The 24,331-nt window shown below is 42.3% G+C and overlaps 1 protein-coding gene across 7 annotated transcripts in view; it reads left to right on the top strand.

Annotated features, from left to right (window-relative positions):
* The first annotated feature begins 7,375 nt into the window (after window positions 1-7,375).
* The window catches only part of LOC140188639 (MORN repeat-containing protein 1-like), a 243,000-nt gene continuing 226,044 nt past the window's right edge, over window positions 7,376-24,331 (top strand). The window contains exons 1-6 of one of the 7 annotated variants that reach the window (XM_072245099.1): window positions 7,376-7,675; window positions 8,481-8,593; window positions 11,189-11,260; window positions 12,006-12,104; window positions 17,256-17,366; window positions 17,511-17,601. In XM_072245099.1, the coding sequence (XP_072101200.1) occupies window positions 7,611-7,675; window positions 8,481-8,593; window positions 11,189-11,260; window positions 12,006-12,104; window positions 17,256-17,366; window positions 17,511-17,601 (551 nt within the window). In that variant the 5' untranslated portion in view covers window positions 7,376-7,610. Of the gene's footprint in view, window positions 7,676-8,480; window positions 8,594-8,639; window positions 8,731-11,188; window positions 11,261-12,005; window positions 12,105-17,255; window positions 17,367-17,510; window positions 17,602-24,331 lie in introns of those variants that run through there. The other 6 variants (XM_072245105.1, XM_072245102.1, XM_072245106.1 and 3 more) reach the window with 6 other exon arrangements.

The raw sequence follows: 24,331 nt of genomic DNA, 5'->3' as shown, positions 1-24,331 counted from the left end.
TGGACTCAGATTTGTGTTCAGTTGCTTGATCTCTATATGACTTGTGCATGGCTGCCTGTTATTCAGTGAGATAGTGAAATGTACCTGAATATGCTCCTCGAGGTGTTATCGCACAAACTCCAATGACCTCTCCCCTTGTAGCGAAAGGTACTTTGTGACTAGCGAAATGCCTTGCAGTGCCGGTGATCAGAAGGTTAGAGTTTAGTTCCTGCTGCTGTCTATGAGGAGTTTCTACGTTCCCCCCGTGACTGCGCGAGCTTCCTCCACGTGCTCCGATTTCCTGCAGCATTCCAGCGGCACGCAGGCAGGGTTTAGTAAGTCATGGGTATATTATGTTGGTGCTGGGAGCATGGCGACACTTGCGGGCTGCCCCCCAGCGCATATTCGAACTGTGTTGGTCGTTGACGCAAACCACTGCATGTTTTGATGTACGCTTGATAAATAAGGTGAATTTTAAAACCTTGCAGACCCGCCACCAGTCCGCAGTCATTTCCACCTTAAAAGACAAGCAGATCTATTAAGCTGACAGTAGATCAGACAATCTTTCCCATCTCAATTCTTCTTTAGTTATGAACTTTTTCCCATCCTCCTCTTGCAGCTGTGTCTTGGAGATTAATTTCTGATGACTTTAGTGCAATTTGGGAAGATTGGGAATTCAAGGTTCCAAGCAGAATGCTCATTTACAAAAAGACAAGGACATCAGAGGCTGTTTGCCTTAACACTTGTGTTGCCTGTCCATAGTTAGACAGGTTTTTGGTGTCACATGACTTGTTTACCTCTCAACTATGAACCTTCATCTAACCAGGGTTTGAATGCATTATTTACCAGTTCCATGGGTTACTAGTGGCTGCTCAGACTTTTGTTTTAATTTCTAAAGTTTCAGAGGTTGTCAGTTTGGTTAATTATTGTAATGACCCCAACATGCTTATATGTGATTAGGAAGGGTAAAGGGAAACTCCTTTTTATCAGTCACATATAATTTTATTTTAAAAAATACAGTGCTTTATTCATAAAAATATTGTATATCCTGGCGTACATGACAATCAATACATACCTCTCTTTCAATTCATTGTGCCCTGAAATCAATGTGACTTACTTACAGTTCATCAATTTGGGAAGCACAGTAGCATAGTGTAACATAATAGCAGCAGCAACCCTGGTTCAATTCCCACTGCCATTTGTGAGGAGGTTGTACATTCTTCTGATCATGTACGTTTCTGCTGGGTGCTCTGGTTTCCTCCTAGGTTCCAACGATATATGTGTTAGTAGGTTAATTGCTCATGTGGGTATAATTGGGCCATGTGGGCTCGTTAGGTAGGAAAGACCTGTTATCGTGCTGTATCTCTTTAAAAAAAAATAAAATAAATACCACACTCATTTCCTCTTTAAGCAGTACACGCCACAAGGTGTTTGGTCACCATCACCAGCAATAGAACCCCAAAGCAAACTTAAGAAATATCACAAACCAACTTACAATAACAAGGTATAAAAGCAACTGCACATTCTATTTGGGAAACTCAGAGCATATCTTGCCTGTTTTTTTTAAACAGAAACTCAGTGGAAACATCCTGGCTGCCTAAGAGGAAGAAAGAGTGGAATTTCTCAGGAAACAAGAACTTCTTGCTTTAACTGACCACAAGATGGCCTCCTTCCCAAAGTGAGGGGCGAGGAGCAGGGAGAGAAGGCACCACACTGGAATGAAAGGTTTCTGCTCCAGCTGCTGGAGAGCAAGCAGCCCACGGCCTGCTTAAAATGATGGAGGAACCCTCTTTAAAAGAAACAGTGAAATGCGTATCAAGCAAAGTATATGGTTTCATTTTTCATTGGTGTGCACAAACATAATTTAATTGGCCTGGTTCACGCAGGAAAATTAAAAAAAATACAAGTCTATTATGTGCTTATCTGTAACATAGCGCACCGTAGAGCGGGTATACTTTGTACTCTTGGTCACTGACAGCAGCATTCAGGATTTAACCTGAGCTATGAGCAACAGAGTGAGTTCCCAGTCACGCCCCAGACCTGGTGGGACCTTTAGCTGGCTGACTGCCAACCTACTCTGCTGCACTGATCCTAATGAGTATAGTGAGTAACACGCTCAGTCTTTTTTCTTTAAAGATACAGCTCGGTAACAAGTCCGCATCGCCCAGTTACATTGAAGTAAGCAATTAAAGTACTAACCCTTATGTCGTTGAAATCCTGGAGGAAACTAGAAGACGTGGAGGAAACCTACATGATCATGGGGAGAACGTACAAACTCCTTACAGGCAGTGGTGGGATTTGAACCCCAGTCACTGGTCCTGTAATAGCATGGTCCTGCACTACCATGCCTCCCAAAGACACAGTACTATGTCTTCCTCTGGGACCTGGACTACTGTTTTCCTTTCAGACACACCTCTGCTCCCAGAGCCGCTGACTCTTGCCATTCCACAACCACCTGCGGTCTTAAAACATCTATATTCTTTCAGTAAATTTATTACCAAAGTACATAAATATTACCAAAGGGTTAAAAAAAATCATGAAAACGTATATATTAACCAAGATTGACAAATATTCAATATGCAAAAGAAAATAAATTATGCAAATAAAAATAAACAATACCGACAACGAGTTGTAGAGTCTTTGAAAGTGAATCTGTAGGTCGTGGAATCAGTTCAGAGATGCGGTGAGTGAAGTTATCCACACCAGTTCAGGAGCATGATGGTTGAAGGGTAATAATTGTTCATGAACCTGGTGGTGAGGTACCTAAGGCTTTTGTACCTCTTGCCTGAAGGAAGTAGTGAGAAGAGAGCTTGGCTTGGATGTTGGGGGTCCTTGATGATGGATGCTGCTTTCTTGTGGCAGCACTCCCTGTAGATAAACTCGAAGGTGAGGAGGTTCAAAGGTTCACTTTATTGCCAACGTATGCATGTACAATACAACTCTGATATTTGTCTTCTCCAGATAGCCATCTTGACTGAGCTTTATCCATGATGTGCCCACCACTTACTGTAGACATTTTCATTCCTGGGCATTGGTGTTTCCATATTAGGCTGTGATGTAGCCAGTCAGGATACTCTCCACTGTGGATCAATAGAAGTTTAAGAAAGTTTTAGATAACATGCCAAAACTACACAAAAGTCGAGGAAAGTAGAGGCACTGTCATGCTGTCTTTGTGATGGCACTTGTGTGCAGGTCCCAGAACAAGTTCTCGGATATGATAAGGTATTGCACTATCTTCTAGTTTGTGCTCATCCCTGTGTTTATTGTGCTTGATTACCGGGTATAATATTCACTCTGTGAGCTTCACACAATCAAGATATATATGATCATAAACTAATCTGAATCTGAAAATCTCCCAGGGCTGACGTTAGAACAGAAATAAAAAAACAGGTTGAAGATTTTTCATCAGAACTAGTAATGTTGGAAAACAGGCTTGCATTAAACTGCAGTGAAGAGGGAAAGGGAGGAATGGAAAGGGAATGTCGGAAATGGGATGGAGGCCAAGAGGGACTGAGTGCCATGAAATGTGGTGTGGCTGGCCGAGCCAGGCTGCTGAAAGCCTGTTAGTTGCAGCTGAGCTGCCTGGAGGAGATGTAAACAGAACATGATGAATGAGGAGAGATTAACCAAATGCTGGAACTGAACGGCAACACCGCAGCGGCTGGAAATTGCAAATAAAACAGATTGCTGGAGGTACTCAGCATGCCAAGCAGCAGCTGTAAAGAGAGAAAACCCAAGCTAACATTACAGGTCGATATCTTACTGTTAAACAAGAGATCCTGTTGATGCTGAAAATCTTGGGCAACCCACACAAAATACTGAAGGACCCTCAGCAAGTCAGACAGCACCTATGAAAGGGAATAAACAGTCAATGTTTTGGGCTGAGACCCTTCATAAGTTTATTCCCTTCCATAGATGTTGCCTGACCTGCTAAGTTCCTCTGGCATCCTGTTTGTCTTACTCAATACAAAGGTAAATTGTCCCAAATGCTGTTATTTGCGCAGAGTGGATGTGAGGTCCTTTTCTTCAGGTTTATGATTCATCTCTGTGAAACAGTGTAAGAGAAATTGGAACTATTGTTATGGGTATCGAAATAAGTGAAAGTCTTGTCTTGCATACTGTTCAATTCATAGATAGTGCATTGAGCTAGAACAAAGTAAACAACAACAGATTGCAGAATAAAGTGTAACAGAGAAAGTGCAATGCAGGTAGGCAATAAGATAGATTGTGAGGTCAACAGTCCTCTTTACCATACTAGGGGACACTTTAATAGTCTAATCACAAACAAGAGAAAATCTGCAGCTGCTGCATACCCAAACAGCACAACACAAAATGCTGGAGGAACTCAGCAGGCCTGGCAGCATCGATGGAAAAGAGTACAGTTGATGTTTCGGGCCAAGACCCTTTGGCAGGACCGCAGGAAAGATGAGGGGTCAGAATAAGCAAGTGGGGGAAGAGGAGGAAGAACCACAAGGTGGTAGGTGAATCTAGGAGGGGGAGAGGTGTGAGGTAAAGAACTGGGAAGTTGATTGGTGAAAGAGATACAGGGCTGGAGAAGGGGGAATCTGACAGGAGAGGACAGAAGGCAGTGGAAGAAAGAAAAGGAGGAGCACCAGAGCGAGGTGATGGGCAGGCAAGGAGATAAGGTGAGAAAGGGAAATGGGAATGGGGAATGGTGAAGGGGAGGTGCCATTAGTGGAAGTTCAGGAAATCGATGTTCATGCCATCAGGTTGGAGGCTACCCAGATGGAATATAAGGTGTTGCTCCTCTATCCTGACTGTGGCCTCATCGTGACAGTAGAGGAGGCCATGGACTGACATGTCGGAATGGGAATGGGAAGTGGAATTAAAATGGGTGGCCACTGAGAGATCCAGCCTTTACCGAAAGTTCGAGAATTGATGTTCATGCCATCAGGTTGGAGTACCTACACTCCATCTGTCAGAAAATGCAATTGTGCACTTTTGCATAGATGCTGCCTGGCCTGCTGAGTCCCTCCAGCATGTTGTGTGTGTTACTTTAATAGTCTTATAACAGCAGGGGAGAAGCTGTCCTTGAGCCTGATGGCATGTGCTTTCAGGCTTTTGTATCTTCTGGATGGGAGAGGGGAGACGAGAGGATGTCCGGGGTGAGTGGGATCTTTGATTATGCTGGCTGATCTACTGAGGCAGAGAGAAGTACAGATAAAGTTCTTACAGGGGAGGCTGTTTCCATGCTGTGTTGAGCTGCGTCCACAACTCGCTGCAGTTTCTGTGGTCACGTGCAAAGTACTTGCTGTCATGTTGTGCGCTGGCAATATCAGAACCCGAGTGCAGAGGGAAGGCAGACTTTGATATAGCGATGGCGACCAGAGTTTATTCATTATAATTCTAAAAGAACTTCAGTGGCTTGGCCAAGCGACACCATTCTCAAAACTAGGACCTCACAATCAGTGCTAATCAGGAGTCCGTTTAGGAAACACAAGTACACGGAATCCCTGAGCCTATGAAAATAAACTTAACAAGCTTAAACAGAAAGCACCAGGACAGTGCATCACAAAAAGCAAACTGCTTGAGGAAAAACTTTAGTTAAACACCAATTAGCCAGTTCAGGTGCTGTGAAAACCCAAAGGGCTCATTACAATTGTCATACCAAGCCGTTATGCATCAAGACAGGATGCTTTCTATGGTGCTTGGATAAAGATTGGTAAGAATCGATGGGACATGCTACATTTATTTAGCCTCCTGAGGAAGTAGAGACGCTAGTATGCTTTCTTGTCCATGGTATCTACATAATATAATAACATATAGTTTATACAAAAATCAAAACACTGTAAGTGGTGGGAATCTGAAATAAAAATCAAAATGCTGGAAATACTCAGCAGGCCAGGCAGCACCTGTGATTTCAGGTCAGAAGTGCCTCATTGGAGCCGGGAGGGAAAAAGGGAAACAAGTTGTTAAGTTGCAGAGAGAGTGGGAGAGGGATAAACGGGACAAAAGGAATGTCTTGGAGATCGCGCTCATCCAGTCAACAGATCAATGAGAACACTGGGCTGGCACAGTAGCACACAACGTTTTACCCGGGCTCCACTCCCGACACCGGCTGTAAGGAGTTTGTACGTTCGCCGTGACCGCAAGGGTTTCATCCGGGTGCTCTGGTTTCCTCCCACAGTCCAAAGTCATACCGGTTGTTAAGATAATTGGTCATTGTAAATTGTCCTGTGACTAGGATAGGGCTAAATCAGTGCTGGGCAGCACAGCTGGAGAGTCCGGAAGGGCCTATTCCATGCTGTATCTCAATAAATAAATAACATGAACAAAGGGACATTAAAGTTGCAAACTGCAAGGCTGTGCAGATAGAGAGTTTATCTGGTTGTTTATCACACATTGGTTTGGATACTTTATGTAAAATGCCTACAATGCTTCCTATAATCCAACAGTGAGTACACCTCAGAGTACATTATTGGTTGAAAGCGCTACAGAGATCCGAGGCTTTCTTTAGTGTGTAATACGGAGAAAGGTTCAAATTCTAACGATCAATACATCAAGAACAGTCAAAAGTTCCATCTTAAAAATACAAATTCAAACTAAGTTCCCATCTTCTCTTTAAGACTGTACGTCACAGGAGCAGAATTAGGCCATTTCGCCCATCAAGTCTACACTGCTATTCAAAGATGGCTGATTTATTATCCCTCACAACCCCATTCTCTTCCCTCCTTCCCATAATCTTTGACACACTTACTAATAAGATCTATCAACCTCCACTTCAAATGTACCCAATGACTTGGCCTCCACAGCCATCAAGAAATGCCAGGGCATTATTTTGAGGGGGAAAAAAATTACAGCCCTCCACTAAATCTTGAAGAATGTGAATCTTGATGTTCTGCCCCTCTCTGGTGAGGTGTCTTCCCCCCTTTGCTTTCTTTGCCCTCTCTGCTTTCTGTTTCCCTTCTTGCCTGTGAAAAGGTGGTTGATCAAAAAATGCTTCCACAGACACTCCTTTTTCCTTAGCAAATCCCACACTTCTAATTCTGGATTTACCCAGGAAAATGGGTGTGTTCAAACAACCCGGTGTTTGTAGGGACAGTGTTGTTATCACATCCTGAGAACCAGGCTTAGTGTCCGGAGTCAGCAGCAGCTACAGCACCGATTCATTCTGTCTGAAAGCTGCCGTGATCATCAGTTCCACTTGTACTTCATGTATTCCAGATGGCAACAGAAGATGCCTCATTCTCCTTCGTGTCTAAGTCCTTTCTTTAATGTCAGTTCTACGTCTTTATAACTATTTGCCAAGTTTTAGTGTTATTACTATTGTTAGTAACATATTATGATTCCTTGTATTTTTATTAATTCCAAATTTATTTTATTACTTGAATCTAAATTCTACAGCTGCTCCAGGGACCATTCCAGGGTAATTTAAACATCATTCTCCAGTAAGCCAAATTAACGTTACTAGATATTTCCTACTCAGTCAGACAAAATGATGTCATCCTCATTTCCAGTATTTTAATAAATAATAACATTATTTATCGAAACTGAAGGAGAATTTTCTCCTGAATCTCTCCAGTATCCAAGAATACAACAGAGGAGCTCTTTCAGTAATAGACTAAGACAACTGGCTGCTCCAAAGAGTGCTATTCTTGCGCTCAACCTTTATGCTCTACAATGAGTCAACCTATAGCTGGAGTAGTGATGACCCTCTCCTGTTAGACTGTTTGAGGTAACTTTTTTTTTATTCTTTCTTACTTCTCTTCTATTATTTGTATATTTGTATATCTGTGCACTTGTAATGCTACTGTGACTCTGTAATTGCCTTTTGGATCAATGAAGTATCTACCCTATCTATTTACTGTTCCATTCCCGGATAATCTGGGGCCAGCTGGGAACCTTGCTTCCGTGGTCCAATTACATTGCCATAGAGATAGATATTCAAAACTGTCAGAAGACAATACATCTGAGGTGGACGGAGGCTTTTTACCAACAGTAAAGACGGTTATACTTATTTGTTGACACGCTCACTTATTTCTGACTCACATGTTTGTGGGTTTAAGTCCTATTCCAGAAAGCTAGGATAGTTTTACAAAGATGTGCTGAGAGAATGCCTGTCTTTTGGATGAGACTTTAAGGGAGGGCCTCTCTACCCTCTCAGTAGCCCATGACAGCCTCTGGATGAGAAGCAGCTGAAGTCATCCCTGTATCCTGGGCAGGTATTCATTCCCAAATCACCTGCATTAAAAGAGATTGCCTAGTCAAAATCAATTGCTTTTTGTGGGAGCTCACAGTGCATACTCTGGTTGCTGTGTTTGCAATAGAACAGGAAACACAAACATACATCTTTGGGGGCAAATGATGATTCAGGCGACCTGATTTTTGACAGGCATTATATAATTGCAATTAAAACCTGAGGAAAAGCCCAACTGTATCCTCGCTGAACATTTCCAGAATTGTGTGTGTCTTTCAGAATGTCAGCATCTGCGTTTTTACTGATGTTTATATACCACAGAAAGGCTCGCCTTTCGTTTTAGGACCACTGTGACCGCTGGGTGGCGCCGAATACTGGAGGAAGGAACTGAGACCATCGTGACCTCGCATCTCGCTCGCTGTCGTTTGTACCAGCGGAAAATACGAACTGCGGTTGGTGAGTTCGCCTTAGCAACGGTCATTCCACTCTGTCCAATGAGTGATAGCGTTGTTGATGCCAGGGCCTCAAAGTGATGGCGGCACCGGCTGCCACTGGCTGTTACATTGGGGAGGTGAAGCATCAACTGCGGGATGGTGAGAAAGAGGTGTGGGTGAGAGGGAGGGAGGGAAAGGGGAGATGGGAGTGTGGGGGAGAAAGAGGGCGGGGTGAGGGAGTGGAGGTAGAGGAAGGGGGAGTGGGGAGGGGAGGATGGGGCGTAGGCAGAAGGGGGAGGGGCTGGTGGTGGGTAGGGGAGGGGGATGGGGAAGGGATGATAGTGGGGATGGGGAAGGGAGGGTGGGTTGGGGAGGGGGAGGTAAGGGAGAGGTTGGTGGGAGGAGGAGTGGGAGTTTGGGGGGAGGCTTGAGTTTGCGAGAGGGAGAGGGAGGGGAGGGAGGGGTTTGTGGGGATAGGAGAGAGTGGGAGTGCAGGAGAGTGGAAAAAGGGAAAGAGAAGTGCAAATGTGTGACTATGGAGAGAGTAGAGGGAGGGGTATACGTGGAGGGATGGGAGGTGGATGTGAAGGTTGGAAGCCGTGGGGTGCAGGAGGGAGGTCGATGTAGAAGAAGTCTTTGTGGTGTGGGAGCGGACATGGAGGTGGTGGTAGTGTGGGCTGATCCACTAGTTCTAAGAAATCCACCTTCATAAAGTTCTTTGTGTGTAACTTGCAAACGTAGCAATCGGTCTGATTGCCCTCAGATGCCACAAACCAGGAATGAACTCAACATCCTGTTTGATTTGCTGTCAGTGGGTTTTGTTATGACTGGGTGGCTAGGTGGTTGGAATGACTATTTAAGTTGGAGTCTCTAAATCACTCTTCTAAAATTTAGCTATTTAAACAGATAAGATTGCAAAGGCTTAACGCAGTAGATATTGAATCCTGAGAGTAAAATGTTGCAGCAATAGGTTGAATATTTAGGATGAAGATAGAGAAATTTCTTTGCTTGGATTTCCCAGTCAATGCAATTCTCTGGTGCAGAGGCCTGTGGATACCTAGAAATGGACTGATATTAGGACAGAGAAATGGGAGCAGAAATGTGATACTCAATAAAGTCATGGTTGATCTGAATTTAGCCTCGGCCCCACTTTCCCTAATGTCCTCAATCATAAACTTCTTTTGTATCAGCTCTGAACATATCAATCCAGCAGCCAGAGCTGTTGGAATCTAAACTAAGGAAGTTCCTTTTCAACTCAGCCTTAAATCAGTCCCCTTTTATCCTGAGACCTGTTTGATATAGTACTGGACACTAAGGAAATTAAGGATCTGGGGGTAGATTGGTGAGGTGGAGTTAAAGGCAAGAGATCAGTTACAATATTAAATGATAAATAAGGTCAACAGTTCTCATGCCTTATTTAAGTCAATTCACAGTACTGTGTAAAAGTCAGGGACATATATAGCTGGGTGCCTAATGTGGATCGGAGAGCGAGTTTGTAAATCTGGCGGGAGCAAAGGATGCTGGGAATGATGTGGGTGGAGTGCTGTGGGAGAGGTGTGGGACAGGTCGCAGAAAAGGAGTGTCGGGGCAGGGGTTGGCTTGCATACAGACACAACCAGCCCAGAGACACCAGGCAAGGTCATTTGATTCCAAACAGTTGGTTTATTGATCATTACAGAACGTCTCTCTGGTGTTTCCTGCTCCCTTTTCACTCTCAGTCCACAATGGAGACCGGTATTAGAATCAGGTTTATCATCAATCACGTATGTCATGATTTTTTTGCTGTAGCAATACAGTGCAATACATAAAATTCCTACAGTACTGTGCAAAGATCCTGGACACCTATCTATATATATGTGCCTCAGACTTTTGCACAGTACTGTAACATCTGCCTGACTTTATTAGGACTTCAAATGAGACATTTTACTACATTTTCCAATTATTTGGATCATGGATGGTTTGCTTGTTATTGGCATTGTACCATCTTTCTCAGAGGAGGAAGCTGGCACTTAGGACATCTTTGCTGTCTTTTTAGAGTTGTGGTGGGAAAACCTTCATCAGAGAGATGGCAGGAGTTGTCTCTCTCTTTTGAACCTCATAATTGAGATCTTGCAGCCACTTCTGCAGGCAGGCAGGCAATGGTAGCAGGTCCATGTGAGTAAATCTAACTATCTTGATTGGTTCCAGCAAAAGACAATAGCAGTGAACAAGTTTGTTATAAATTTAAAGGAATTAAACATCTGGAGCAGATGTAGTGGTCTGATGCCCCCCAACAGGTGTAGATTAAGATTGTGAAGTGGAAGTGTAGCCTGTTCCTGTGTTAGATGTGGAGCTGCAGCCTCTCTCCATCTTCTGTTGTCATAGATCTTGATTTGTCTTCTCAAAGTTGCTATTTCATACCCCCAGGGTTTCTGGGTAAATTCACATTGCACCTTTGTAAAGATCAGGAAATTGCTTATACATTTCAAGCTGCAGCTTGAGTCTTTACTCTCAGATTGTTTCACATTTGTATTAAATTTGACAGACACAGACAGAGAGCAAAAGCTGTGAGTGTGCACACCTAGTAACTACAGAGGTTACTGCAGCTAATCAGGACATTTCGATTTTATTTCTCCAGGCTTTGGTCGATATGTTTATCCAAACAGTTTCTTTCAATATGAAGGAGAGTGGAAAGATGGGAAAAAGCATGGTAAGATTTCCATGTGTTGCTTACTTAGGTTTAGCATGTTTTGAAGGACTTGCATTCAAAGCTGTAAAATAAATAAATAATTTCATGTGTTCCAAGAGAGCATCCCATGTGTGCACAGCAAGATCCCACAACATATTACCTGATATTGACACACTGTCTATGTGGGTTGGGAGATAAATATCGATCAGGAAGAACATCCCCACACAATGCTTTGCCATCTTTAATGTCCATTTGAAACAGTATAATGCCTATTACGAAAGGCTGCACTTCCAACACTGCACACTCTTTGGTATTGCACTGTCATTTTGTCAGCTTAGATTCTTTTGGTCATCTCCATCTTGAGTCGTGTTTGAAATCATCACTGTCTGATTCCGAAATGAAGGTGCTACCACAAAGCTCCACCCAATAACCAGAAGTATTTTTAAATGACTTTCATCTTGCATACCTATTTTTTGATAGGTCTAATGAATGAATGTATATGCCCAACTCTCTTTCCAGTTGCTCTTTGAAAGAGATTACAATTTCTGTCTTTATATCTCACCTGGTTAACATTTGTTTCTAAAAAAAACTTTCACAAACAAAGCAGTTAAGTTTTGCTATTGCTTTCTGGCAACGTTTTGTAATTTATCCTCAACCTATGTAGGTCAAATTTGATCTGGCTTTGTAAGACACACAAGGTTGTAATTCTTTGTAGTTTTATTGAATATTGATATTGTGAATGTACTTGTACACTTGCCCACGTCAGGTCACGGGAAGTTTCTAATGAAGGATGGCAGCTACTACGAGGGAGAGTTTGTGAATGGAGAAATAGAAGGGAATGGGATCTGGTATTGGGCCTCCTCAGGTATAGTAACTCCGACACCAATACCTGTTATAACTAAACAAGAGTTTTCATATAGAAATGTGGAGCCTAGTAAACAAGAAAGGGGTCTGGGAAAGTCTGAGCAAAAGAGCTAACTTTGAGCTTTTTATACCTCAGTGATATTACACTATTAAGTTGTTTTGTATGGGCAGCAGAAAGTAAAGTTTGACTTTGTTCTTTAATCTTGGGCCTTTATTTGCTAATCCTATAATGTCCATTGTCTATTAAAAATGGGTGGTTATAAATTAATCTGGTTGATGAATCACAACATACCTTTGAATACCAATTTTAATATGACAATACATCCTGAGGCACTTTATGACCCTATATTGTGTAGATTTGACTGAGCTAATACATAAGATTTGAGACTGAGCTAATACTGTAGATGCTCTTATAATGAGGCCCTGCGTTGGTCAGGGTGAGCCGAGAATATTGCTTCCCAGCTGTCTACCTGATACACAAGCCAGGGCAGTACAATATGGAGAGCAAGCTATTGTCTTTGCAGCAGGGTCCCCCTCTCCCACACATCTGATAAATCCAAAGGAACAGTAGAGACCGACATAGTTTGGCACCAGTAGCATTGCAGGGGTTGCCAGTCAGCATTGAACTCAATGTAGGACTTCCTTAGGGACTCCAGCTCCTCGGGGTTTACTACCAAAGTCTTCCCCATGAGTGGATATAACTGCAAGGCAGTGGAGGTTTGAGATCAGTGTTTTCCTTCTAGATGGAGCTGTCAATTATGCTGACGAACCCCATCTGCTTGAAGTGACTGGTTCTAAAACACCAGTAACCTACGTTTGACCCTTCTGTCAGTAGTAACTGTTCCACCAGGCTTAGTAGCTAAGCCACATGTGAAGACCAGAAGTTGGACTTGGTTGTCAGAGGCCATTTGAGACATATGCCATTGGGAGCATCTAATAAGTAGTGTGAACTTATCCCCACTACCATCCCTGGCTGTAACAATCTTAAGGAACCTGGTATTAGATATAATATTATAAGAGCATCTTGTAACTAGTTGTGAGTATTCTAAGGGACCAGATATGTAAGTATTCGAGTTGATGGACTTATTTGGAATAATCAACATAGCTTTTTGCGTGGTAGGTTGTTTCTAACCAAATTTATGGAGATTTTTGAGGAAGTTACCCAGAAAGTTGATGAAGGAAAGGAAGTGGATGTTGTCTATGTGGACTTTAGCAGGACCTTTGATAAGATCCTGCTCCGGAGGTTTGTCAGGAAGGTTCAGTAGCTTGGCATTCAGGGTGAGGTAGTAAATTGGATTAGACATTGGGTTTGCGGGAGAAGCCTGAGACTGGTAGTAGATGGTTGCCTCTGAGACTGGAGGCCTGTGACTAGGGGTGTGATGCAGGGATTAGTGCTGGGTCTGTTGTTTGTCATCTACATGATTGGGGTGTAGTGGACAGCAAGGAAGGCTATCAAAGCTTGCAGTGGGATCTGGACTAGCAGAAAAATGGGTTAGAAAAACGGCAGATGGAATTTAATGTAGACAATTGTGATGTGTTGCACTTTGGGAGGACAAACCAGGGTCAGAAATGCATGGTGAGCGGTAGGACACAGTGGAGTATGGTAGAACAGAGGTATCTGGGATTACAGATACATAATTCCTTGAAAGTGGTGTCACAGGTAGATGGGGTCGTAAAGAGAGTTTTGACATATTCATCTTTATAAATCAATGTATTGAATACAAGTGTTTGGATGTTTTGTTTGAGGTTCTATAAGATGTAGGTAAAGCCTAATTTGGAGTATTGTGGCAGTTCTGGTCACCTACCTACAGGAAAGATATCAATAAGATTGAAAGAGTGCAGAGAAAATTTACAAGGATGTTGCCAGAACTTAAGGACCTGTGTTATAGGGAAAGATTGAATAAATTAGGACTTTATTCCCTGGAGCATAGAAGAATGAGGGGAGATTTGATAGAGATATACAAAATTATAAGGGTATAGATAGGATAAATGCAAGCAGGATTTTTCCACTGGGTTGGGTGAGATGAACTAGCGGTTAAGGGTGAAAGGGGAGCTTCTTCACTCAGGGTGGTGAGTGTGTGGAATGAAATGACAGCACAAGTGGTTGTGGGTTCGATTGCAACATTTAAGAGAAATTTAGATGGGTACAGGGATGAGAGGAGCGTGGACGGCTATGTTCTGGGTACAGGTCGATGGGACGATGTTCTGGGTGCAGATGGGGCTATGTTCTGGGTGCAGGTCGATGGGACTATGCAGAATAATAATTGACTAGATGGGCTGAAGGGACTGTTCCTGTGCTATAATTTTTTTAATACGCTATGACTCTATCTTAATGTAGAGAGTGGTTTATGGTGTGATTTCCAGAGCAACTGAGGGCATACCCAGTAACGGAGGGGTGATTAAAACTGGACTTGTACAGAAGGCCAGATCTGATGGAACTTGGAGATCTTGGAGGGTTGAAGGAATTTGTGAGGGCAGAGAGGGGTGCCTGGTAGAAGAGTATGAAAACAAGAACAAGACAATCATTTGTAAATAGAATGATTTAAGTTTTTGTTTGTGGAAGGTGAGAAGTGGAAGGCAACCAGCAATAGTTGGGGTTGAAGATAGTAAAAGTGCGGTTGGAGGTTTTAATGGTCGGGGGAGTGATGGTTGTGTAGAATAGATAATGTGAAATAATAGGGAGGTGAAAGTGGATTTTGTGTGTGGTCCAGTGGGCCTTGAAGTGAGTACCTGTATGTAAATGTGGTGACAGACCACAATGTCCAACATATTTGGTTTATTTTCTTATTGAAGCATAAATTGTAGTAGCGTGGTGAAGTACTGGGATAGTTGCAGGCGAAGACAGTTCATCACCAGAGCCCTTTGAAACATTTTATTGCAAAGTTCCAACATACTGAGGGAGCATCAGACTTGTAAATTGAACAGAATAGTGCATGAGGTCATTCATTCTATCAAATCAGTACTTGAGCTTTCACCAGCTCTTTTTTTTATGTGGTTCGACAAGTCCCTGACGCTTTCTCCAGTTCCCTGCCATATTTTAATGGATGAGAGATGAAGGATGAAGTTGAACTGCCCAGAATAGTTTTCTCACACACATAGTTGATGAGATTTCCCAGAGGGAGTGCAATCCAGATCTGATTCGATCCCTTACAGTGAGGCCTGTGCTTCAACTGGGTCTTCTGAAATGTGATAGGATCAAATGGGGTGGGGCATATGTGCTCAAGTTCCACCTACTTAAAATGCGGAAAATATCATAAGACATAGGAGCATAATTAGGCCATCTGGCCCATCGAGTCTGCTCCGCCGTTCAATCATGGCTGATCCTTTTTCTTCTCCTCCTCAACCTCAGTTCCTGGCCTTCTCCCCATAATGTTTGATGCCATGTCCAATCAAGAACCAATCAATCTCTGCCTTAAAAACACCAATGACCTGGCCCCCACAGCTGCATGTGGCAACAAATTCCACAAATCCACCACCCTTTGGCTAAAGAAATTTCTCCGCATCTCCGTTTTGAAAGGGCGCCCCTCTATCCTGAGGCTGTGCCCTCTTGTCCTAGATTCTCCCACCATGGGAAACATCCTTTCCACATCTACTCTGTCTAGGCCTTTCAACATTCAAAAGGTTTTGATAAGATCCCCCTCATCCTTCTGAATTCCAGCGAGTACAGACCCAGAGCCATCAAATGTTCCTCGTATGATAACCCTTTCATTCCTGGAATCATCCTTGTGAACTTCCTCTGGACCGTCTCCAATGCCAGCCATCTTTTCTAAGATGAGGGGCCCAAAACTGTTCACGATATTCAAAGTAAGCCCTCACCAGTGCCTTATAAAGCCTCAGCATCATATCACATCCTTGCTCTTGTATTCTAGACCTCTTGAAATGAATGCTAACATGGCATTTGCCTTCCTCACCACTGACTCGACCTGAAAGTCAACCTTTAGGATGTTCTGCACAGGGCTCCTAAGTCCCTTTACATCTCAAATTTTTGGATTTTCTCCCCATTTAGAAAATAGTTTGCACATTTATTTTGACTGCCAAAGTGCATGACCTTGCATTTTCCAACATTGTATTTCATTTGCCACTTTCTTGCCCATTCTCCAAATCTATCTGTCCTTCTGCATCCTACCCATTTCCTCAACACCACCTGCCCTTCCACCAATCTTTGTATCGTTTGCAAACTTGGCAACAAAGCCATCTATTCCATCATCTAAATCATTTATATACAGCATAAAAAGAAGTGGTCCCAACACCGACCCCTGCGGACCACCACTGGTCACTGGCAGCCAACCAGAAAATGATACTTTTATTCCCAATCGCTGTCCTCTATCAATCAGTCAATGCTCTAACTATCTTAGTAACTTTGCTGTAATACCATGGGCTCTTAGCAGCCTCATCTGTGGCACCTTGTCAAAGGCCTTCTGAAAGTCCAACAATACAACATCCACTGCATCCCCTTAATCTATCCTACTTGTAATCTCCTCAAAGTATTCCAACAGGTTCATCAGGCAGGATTTTCCCTGAAGGAAGCCATGCTGACTTTGTCCTATCTTGTCCTGTGTCACCAAGTACTCCATCACTTCTTCCTTAACAATTGACTCTAACATCTTCCCAACTACTGAGGTCAGGCTAACTGGTCTATAATTTCCTTTCTGCTGCCTTACCTCCTTTCTTAAAGAGTGGAGTGACGTTTGCAATTTTCCAATCCTCTGACACCATGCCAGAGTCCAATGCTTTTTGAAAGATCATTTCTAATGCCACCACAATCTCTAACGCTACCTCTTTCAGAGCCCTCGGGCGCAGTTCACTTGGTCCAGGTGACTTATGTACTTTTAGGTCTTTCAGCTTCTTTCTTGTAATAGTAACTGCACCCACTTCTCTTCCTTCACACACTACAACATCAGGCATACTGCTAGAGACTTCTAGAGTGCAGACTAATGGAAAATACTCATTTAGTTCATCAGCCAACTCCTTGTTTCCCATTATAATTTCTCCTGCCTCATTTTGTAGTGGTCTTATATCTACTCTCAACTATATCTATATCGGTCCCATATCTTTGCGAGCTGACTGAGCCATGTGCCTCAACTTAGTTTGAACGGTGAAAACTATAAAGTTTAGAAAAAGAATAAGAGAGGATACTTTTACATTTTTACAGGAAATGAATATTGTGGGCAGTTCAGCCAGGGAGAGATCCACGGACATGGAGTAATGAAGTACTCTGATGGTGCCCTGTATGAGGGTGAATTCTATTATGGTTTCCGAGCAGGTGAATAATTTTTGTTTGTCTGATTTTTGATTCCAATCTGCAGCTTAACTTTGTAGATTAGTATATTACTTTCTAATATAATTAAAAGATTAATCTCTGCTTATTGCTAGTAGAAATATAACTTGACTTTATTCCTCTATCTAGGACATGGAGTACTGACCGATAAGGAGGGTCAGATCTATCAAGGTTCCTTCCATAACCATATGAAACATGGAGAAGGAGAGATGTTCTACAAGTAAGTGAAGAGCAGTTGTGAGGTGCTCTAGTTTGTATAAGGAGCTCATCATACACATGCACACAGACATAGATATGTAATTGACATAAATGCAGGTAGATGCACACAAAAAAAAATCCAAAGGAGTTCGGGTACATACATGTACAAATACACATATACCATGTGCTACACGTGTGACATGTCTTCTGTTGCTGACAAACAGAATTCACTGAATGGTTACAGTATGATAGGACATTTGGCCCATCTAATCCATACCTGGTCTACATAAGAGCAATCCAGTTAGTGTCATTTCCCTACCCCGATCCCATAGACCTGCAGATTCTTTCTTTCCAGATACTTAACCAGCTTCGTTCAGTCAGAACCTCTTGGAACTTTTTCTGTCACAAGAAGAACCTCTGCTTTTTCAGTTTATCGAGTCCTACATTCTCAGAGACATTCTAATACACTCTTCTTCAATTTACATCTTTTTTTTTACTGAACAGAACACCATAGCCCAATTGTAGCCAAAGTAGTGTTTTTAGAATGTTTGTGTTATTTCTTTGCTCTTGTTCTCTAGGCTTTGCTAAGCTCAGGATCCTTTTTTGACCACTTTCTTGACCAGTCCTGGCATTCTCGATGAATGATGCACATGTCAGAAGAACACAGGCACACAAACATAAATACAGGTGAAATGGTGCTGTAGAGTTAGATGCACATCCCTGTTATCAGCCGGATTTTCATAAAGCCTTTTCCATGTCTACTTTTGTCTACTTTGCCCTTTTCCAATCTTAGAATACAGAGCCCTTCATCTGATAAATGAGACAAGGGAATTTGATTGTTATTGTTAAAGGGAATTCTCCCCACACCTCTAGTCTGTAGATCAATCTAACCTGAATCATGGCATTTGGGCATGATAGGTTTTATGAACCAAAGTTTCTGTGTGTCTTCAGAAAAAGACTGAAGGGAACTGAACTGTCAGAGAATAAATATTGCTTGAATATATAGTCCCTGCTCCCATTTTTTGCACAATATACGGAACAGAGCATGCTATAGACAATGAACTTTTTAAAGCGATTATGGATGAAAATGACTTTATCAGCTAGAACCAATGATTTCAATATTGCTGGTTTATGAAGTCTTTGTTGCTCCATCAATACAAATTCTAACTTGTAGAATCTGGAGTGTATTCTTCAGTGAAGAATTTTTTTAAAATATAGTTACTCATTTGCACATAGGCACATTTTAGTGATCTTGTGTCATTGCATTCCCTAAAGCCATTGCCTATCTGCTCTCAAGCAGCGTTCTCATAATTTTTCTCATATTTCTCTATTTCTATTTTTTCTGGTATTGATTATCTGACTTTGTTCTTATAATGATCTTCATTTGACAATGTTTGCTGACTTGGCTTAAGGAGGCTGGGAAACTAGTCCAGAGAGAAATAAATCAACTAGAGTTTCTACTCCATTCTTTCCAATATTGTGTTTGCAGATATTAGGTGAGGAAAGCAATAAGCTGAATTGAGACGCCCTCTACAGTTAAATCAATTGCAGCCATTCATTGGTTGGGTTTTCTTGCTGCAGAGATCAATTTGTTTTTACAGATTACAAAGGGATCTTGACAAGAACAGATGAATCTCAAGGTTGTATGTAGTATACATACAGTGATAATAGAATGTATTTTGAACTTCAAAGTAATGGGGTGAAGCAATAAAATATAGATTATATTGAGAGAATAGAAAGACTTGACCCTATCTCTAACTGCTTTATTTTACTTTATTCATGGAATATGAGCATCGCTGGCAAAGAAAGCATTTATCATTCATTACTAATTTTTCTTGAAATATTTGCAGTGATTATGAGCTTCAGTAATCTATATTATTAAGTTACTCCACCATACTATTTGATTGCAACAGCATTTGTGGGATTTTGATTTAGTGGATAAGGAGCCAATGTTTCTGACTGTTGCAGAGTCTAGAACTAGGGGTCACCTTTTAAGAATTGCCTATTTTAGGCAGAACTGAGGCAAAATATGTACGAGCTCTAAGAACACTCTTTGAAAGCCAGTGGAAACAAAGACTTTGAAAACTCTTACAGTAGAAGTAGGAAGATTTTGATATGCAAAGGAGTGAAAGATTACTACACATAGAGAAGAACATGGAGTTAAGGTTGCAACCAGAAATTATTAAATGTTAGACCAAGCTCTGGGAGATGTACTTCTGATGCTAATTTGTATGTTTATATGTTCATAAAGGGTTCTGGGGTTTTGATCCAGCAATGAGAATAAATACCATCTTTTTATGATAGGCTGTCACCTACTTTGCAGGGGAACTGAGATGGTTTGAAGTATTTGCCTTTGTTCTTTTGAATGATGAAGGTTGTGGGTTGTAGTTGCTCTTGAAACCTCTGCAGTTTGCTGCAATATATTTTGTAGATGGTGCCTGTTGGATCTATAGTATGCCTGTGTGGAGTGAATTAAGTGACTGATAGGTTGATGATCAACCAGGCTGCTTTGTCCTTGATGGTGTTAAGTTTTTTCAACATTGTCGGAATGCAAGGTATCTCCAACTGTAACATATTCCATAGCACTCCTTTAGTAATATTGAACAGGATTGGTGAGTTGGGTTTTGAGTCATTAGCTATAGCAGTGGTCCCCACTGGGTTCCGGCTACTGCTGCACCGCTGCATTCTTCGCGGCAATGCATCGGTCCGCGGGCCGGAGGTTGGGGACCACTGAGCTATAGGGTTCCCAATCTTTGACCACTTGCAGCCACTGTATTAATTTTACAGGTCTGCTTAAATATTTGGTCATATTAAGAATAGCTTTATTTGTCATATTTGGAACATACAGTGAAATACATAGTTTACATCAAGTCAAATCAGTGAAGATTGTGCACAATTGTTCCCATGCATCCAGAGCCAACATAGCAAGTCATAACTCACTAACTCTTACAATAATACTTTGGAATCTGGAGGAAGCTGGAGTGCCCACAGGAAGCCCACACAGTCATGGGAAGAAAGTACAAACTCCTTACAGATAATGGTGAGAATCGAACCTGGATTTGACAGCTGGAGCTCGAAAGTGTTGTGCTAACTGCTGTGTCACACGCAACCCCCATTAGTAACTCACAGAATGTTGACAGTAGTTCTCCACATCACATATTTTCTCCAGACACAGCAAAAGGTATAGAATATAAGAGCAGGGAAGTGATGTTGATGCTTTATAAGGCACTCGTGACACCACACGGAGTATTGTGTGCAGTTTTGGGTTCCTTATTTTAGAAAGGACGTGCTGACATTGGAGAGGGTTCAGAGAAGATTCACGAGAATGATTCCAGGAATGAAAGGGTTACTGTATGAGGAACGTCTGGCAGCTCTTGGGCTGTATTCCCTGGAGTTCAGGAGAATGAAGGGGGATCTCAAAGAAACGTTCCGAATGTTAAAAGGCCTGAACAGATTAGATATGGCAAAGTTATTTCCCATGGTAGGGCAGTCTAGAACAAGGGGGCACAACTTCAGGATTGAAGGACGTCCATTTAGAACAGAGATGCGAAGAAATTACTTTAAGTCAGAGGGTGGTAAATCTGTGGAATTTGTTGCCACAAGTGGCTGTAGAGACCAAGACATTGGGTGTATTTAAGGCAGAGATAGATAGGTTCTTGATTAGCCAGGGCAGCAAAAGGTATGGGGAGAAGACAGGAGAGTGGGGATGACTGGAATAATTGGATCAGCCATGAATGAATGGTAGAGCAGATTCGATGGGCCGAATAGCCTACTTCTGCTCCTATATCTTATGGTCTTAAAATCCTCTTGTCATTCTTTGTCATGCCATCACATCCCCTCCCTAACAGAACATAGTCTGTATTTGTGATTTATGCAGTTTTAGGATGACCTCCTGATATTTGTGCAAATAAAGAGAAATATCTTTGACATGCCTTTGATCATCTCTCTTCTCCACATCATGGTATAAATGTGGATTACATTACAATACTATTCCCTATTAGCATTTTCCAGGTCTTCCTCCATGCTGATGTGGAGTGCTTGTCATCAGGAAAATGTAGAACTGAACACTGCAACAATCAGCCAACATCCTCACTTCTGACCTTAGGTTGGAGGAGCTAAGTTTGATAAAGTAACAAAGGAGGACTGAGCCTAGGACACTGCCCTGCATTTATGTCCTGAATCTGAGATGATTGGTTTACAACAAGTTTAACCATCATCTTGGGTGGTAGATATGACTCCAATATTAGAGAGATTTACCTACATTCTGTTTGACCAGTTTTACTAGCACAGTTCTCTTTAAGCTACACACATTCGCAGCCAGGCAGTAAGTGAAATGCTCCCATGCGCATACTTTTTGTTGCTGTGCAGCTGGAATTTTCTTTTATAAAAAGTTTTATTAAAGTGCTGCGTAGTTTTCAGGCCATATAAAAATTTCTGCTCAGAACAATAGTTGGTCTGCGCAGCTGTGGAAAAAAAATAGGGGAATGTTGTTTACCAGGCTCCTTGAAGCCGCAGTTAATCAAATGTTGTCTTAATAAGAACATAACATAAACAACATGGAGTTTTGGCCCTTTATCTTCTGAGACTGTCCTGGTGTTTTTGATGTGTTTTACTTCAATTCCACCTTCCAGTGCTATCCCCATAGTCCTTCATTTGTTTGGTGTCCAAAGAGCTCTCGATCTCTATCTTAAATTTAACTGGTTCCAGCCTTCTTGGGTAGAGAATTCCACAAATTTTCATTCCTTTGAACAATATTTTTATTATTCCTATCCTAATTAGATAATATTCTAACTCAGGATTTGTTTTGGAAGATTTTAACCAGGTCAGTCTGAAAAAAATCACTAAGCAATTACCATCAACAGATCACTTGCAATACTAGAGAAAACAACCCACTGGACCATTGCTACACCACCATCAAGAATGCCTACCGTGCTATTCCATGCCCTCACTTTGGGAAGTCTGATCACCTGGCTGTACTTCTACTCCTGAGTGTAGGCAGAGACTGAAGACTGCAGCACTAGTAGTGAGGAGGTATGGGCAAAGGAAGTACAGGAGCTGTACAGGACTGCTTTGAATCAGTGGACTCGACTGTATTCAGGAATTCATCTTCAAACCTGGATGAGTATGCTGCAGTTGTTACTGACTTCATTAAAACCTGTGTGGATGAGTGTGTGCCTACAAAGACTTACCAAACCAAAAGCTGTGGATGAACCAGCAGGTACGTCATCTGCTGAAGGCTAGATCTGTGGCATTCAAGTCTGGTGACCCAGGCCTGTACCAGAAAACCAGATATGATTTGCGGAGGGCTATTTCAAGGGCAAAAAGACAATTTTGAATGAGGCTGGAGGCGACATCGGGTACACAACAACTCTGGCAGGGTTTGTAAGACATTACTTGAAACCCAATAGCATGAATGGCAGCAATGCTTCACTACCAGATGAACGCAACACCTTCTATGCCTGCTTTGAAAGGGAGAACACAACTACAGCTGTGAAGATCCCTGCTGCACCTGATGACCCTGTGATCTCTGTCTCGGAGGCTGATGTCAGGTTGTCTTTCAGGAGGGTGAACCCTTACAAGGCGGAAGGTCTCGATGGAGTACCGGGTAAGGCTCTGAAAACCTGTGCCAACCAACTGGCGGGAGTATTCAAGGACACTTTCAACCTTCACTGCTATGGGTGGAAGTTCCCACTTGCTTCAAAAAGGTAACAATTATACCAGTGTCTAAGAAGAATAATGTGAGCTGCCTTAATGACTATCACGCGGTAGCACTCACATCTACAGTGATGAAATGCTTTGAGTGTTTGGTAATGACTAGACTGAACTCCTGCCTCAGCAAGGACCTGGACCCACTGCAATTTGCCTATCGCCACAATAGGTCAACGGCAGACACAATCTCAATGGCTCTCCGCACGGCTTTAGACCACCGGGATAACACAAACACCTATATCAGGATGCTGCTCATAGACTATAGCTTAGCATTTAATACCATCATTCCCACAATCCTGATTGAGAAGTTGCAGAATCTGGGCCTCTGTACCTCCTTCTGCAATTGGATCCTCAACTTCCTAACCGGAAGACCACAATCTGTGCGGATTGGTGATTTCAGGATGTATATTGTATTCATTTCTCTGACATTAAATTGTATCTTTGAAACCTTTCAAACATCTCCTTCTTGCTGACAATCAACACTGGTGCACCTCACCTTTGCCCACAGCTCTATTCTCTATATACCCATGTCTGTGTGGCTAGGCATAGCTCAAATACCATCTATAAATTTGCTGACGATACAACCATTGTTGGTAGGATCTCGGGTGGTGACAAGAGGGCGTAGAGGAGTGAGATATGCCAACTAGTGGAGTGGTGCCGCAGCAACAATCTGGCACTCAACGTCAGTAAGACGAAAGAGCTGATAGTGGACTTTTGGAAGGGTAAGATGACGGAACACATTCCAATCCTCATAGAGGGGTCAGAAGTGGAGAGAGTGAGCAGTTACAAGTTCCTGGATGTCAAGATCTCAGAGGATCTAACCTGGTCCCAACATAACGATGCAGCTGTAAAGAAGGCAAGATAGCGGTTATACTTTATTAGGAGTTTGAAGAGATTTGGCATGTCAACAAATACACTCAAAAACTTCTATTGTTGACCGTGGAGAGCATTCTGCTAGGCTGCATCACTGTCTGGTATGGTGGGATTACTGCCACAGGACCGAAAGAAGCTGCAGAGGGTTGTAAATTTAGTCAACTCCATCT

This window comes from Mobula birostris, chromosome 27 (genome assembly GCF_030028105.1).
Source record: "Mobula birostris isolate sMobBir1 chromosome 27, sMobBir1.hap1, whole genome shotgun sequence".
Lineage (NCBI taxonomy): Eukaryota > Metazoa > Chordata > Chondrichthyes > Myliobatiformes > Myliobatidae > Mobula > Mobula birostris.
This window is presented reverse-complemented; position numbering and strand designations above follow the sequence as displayed.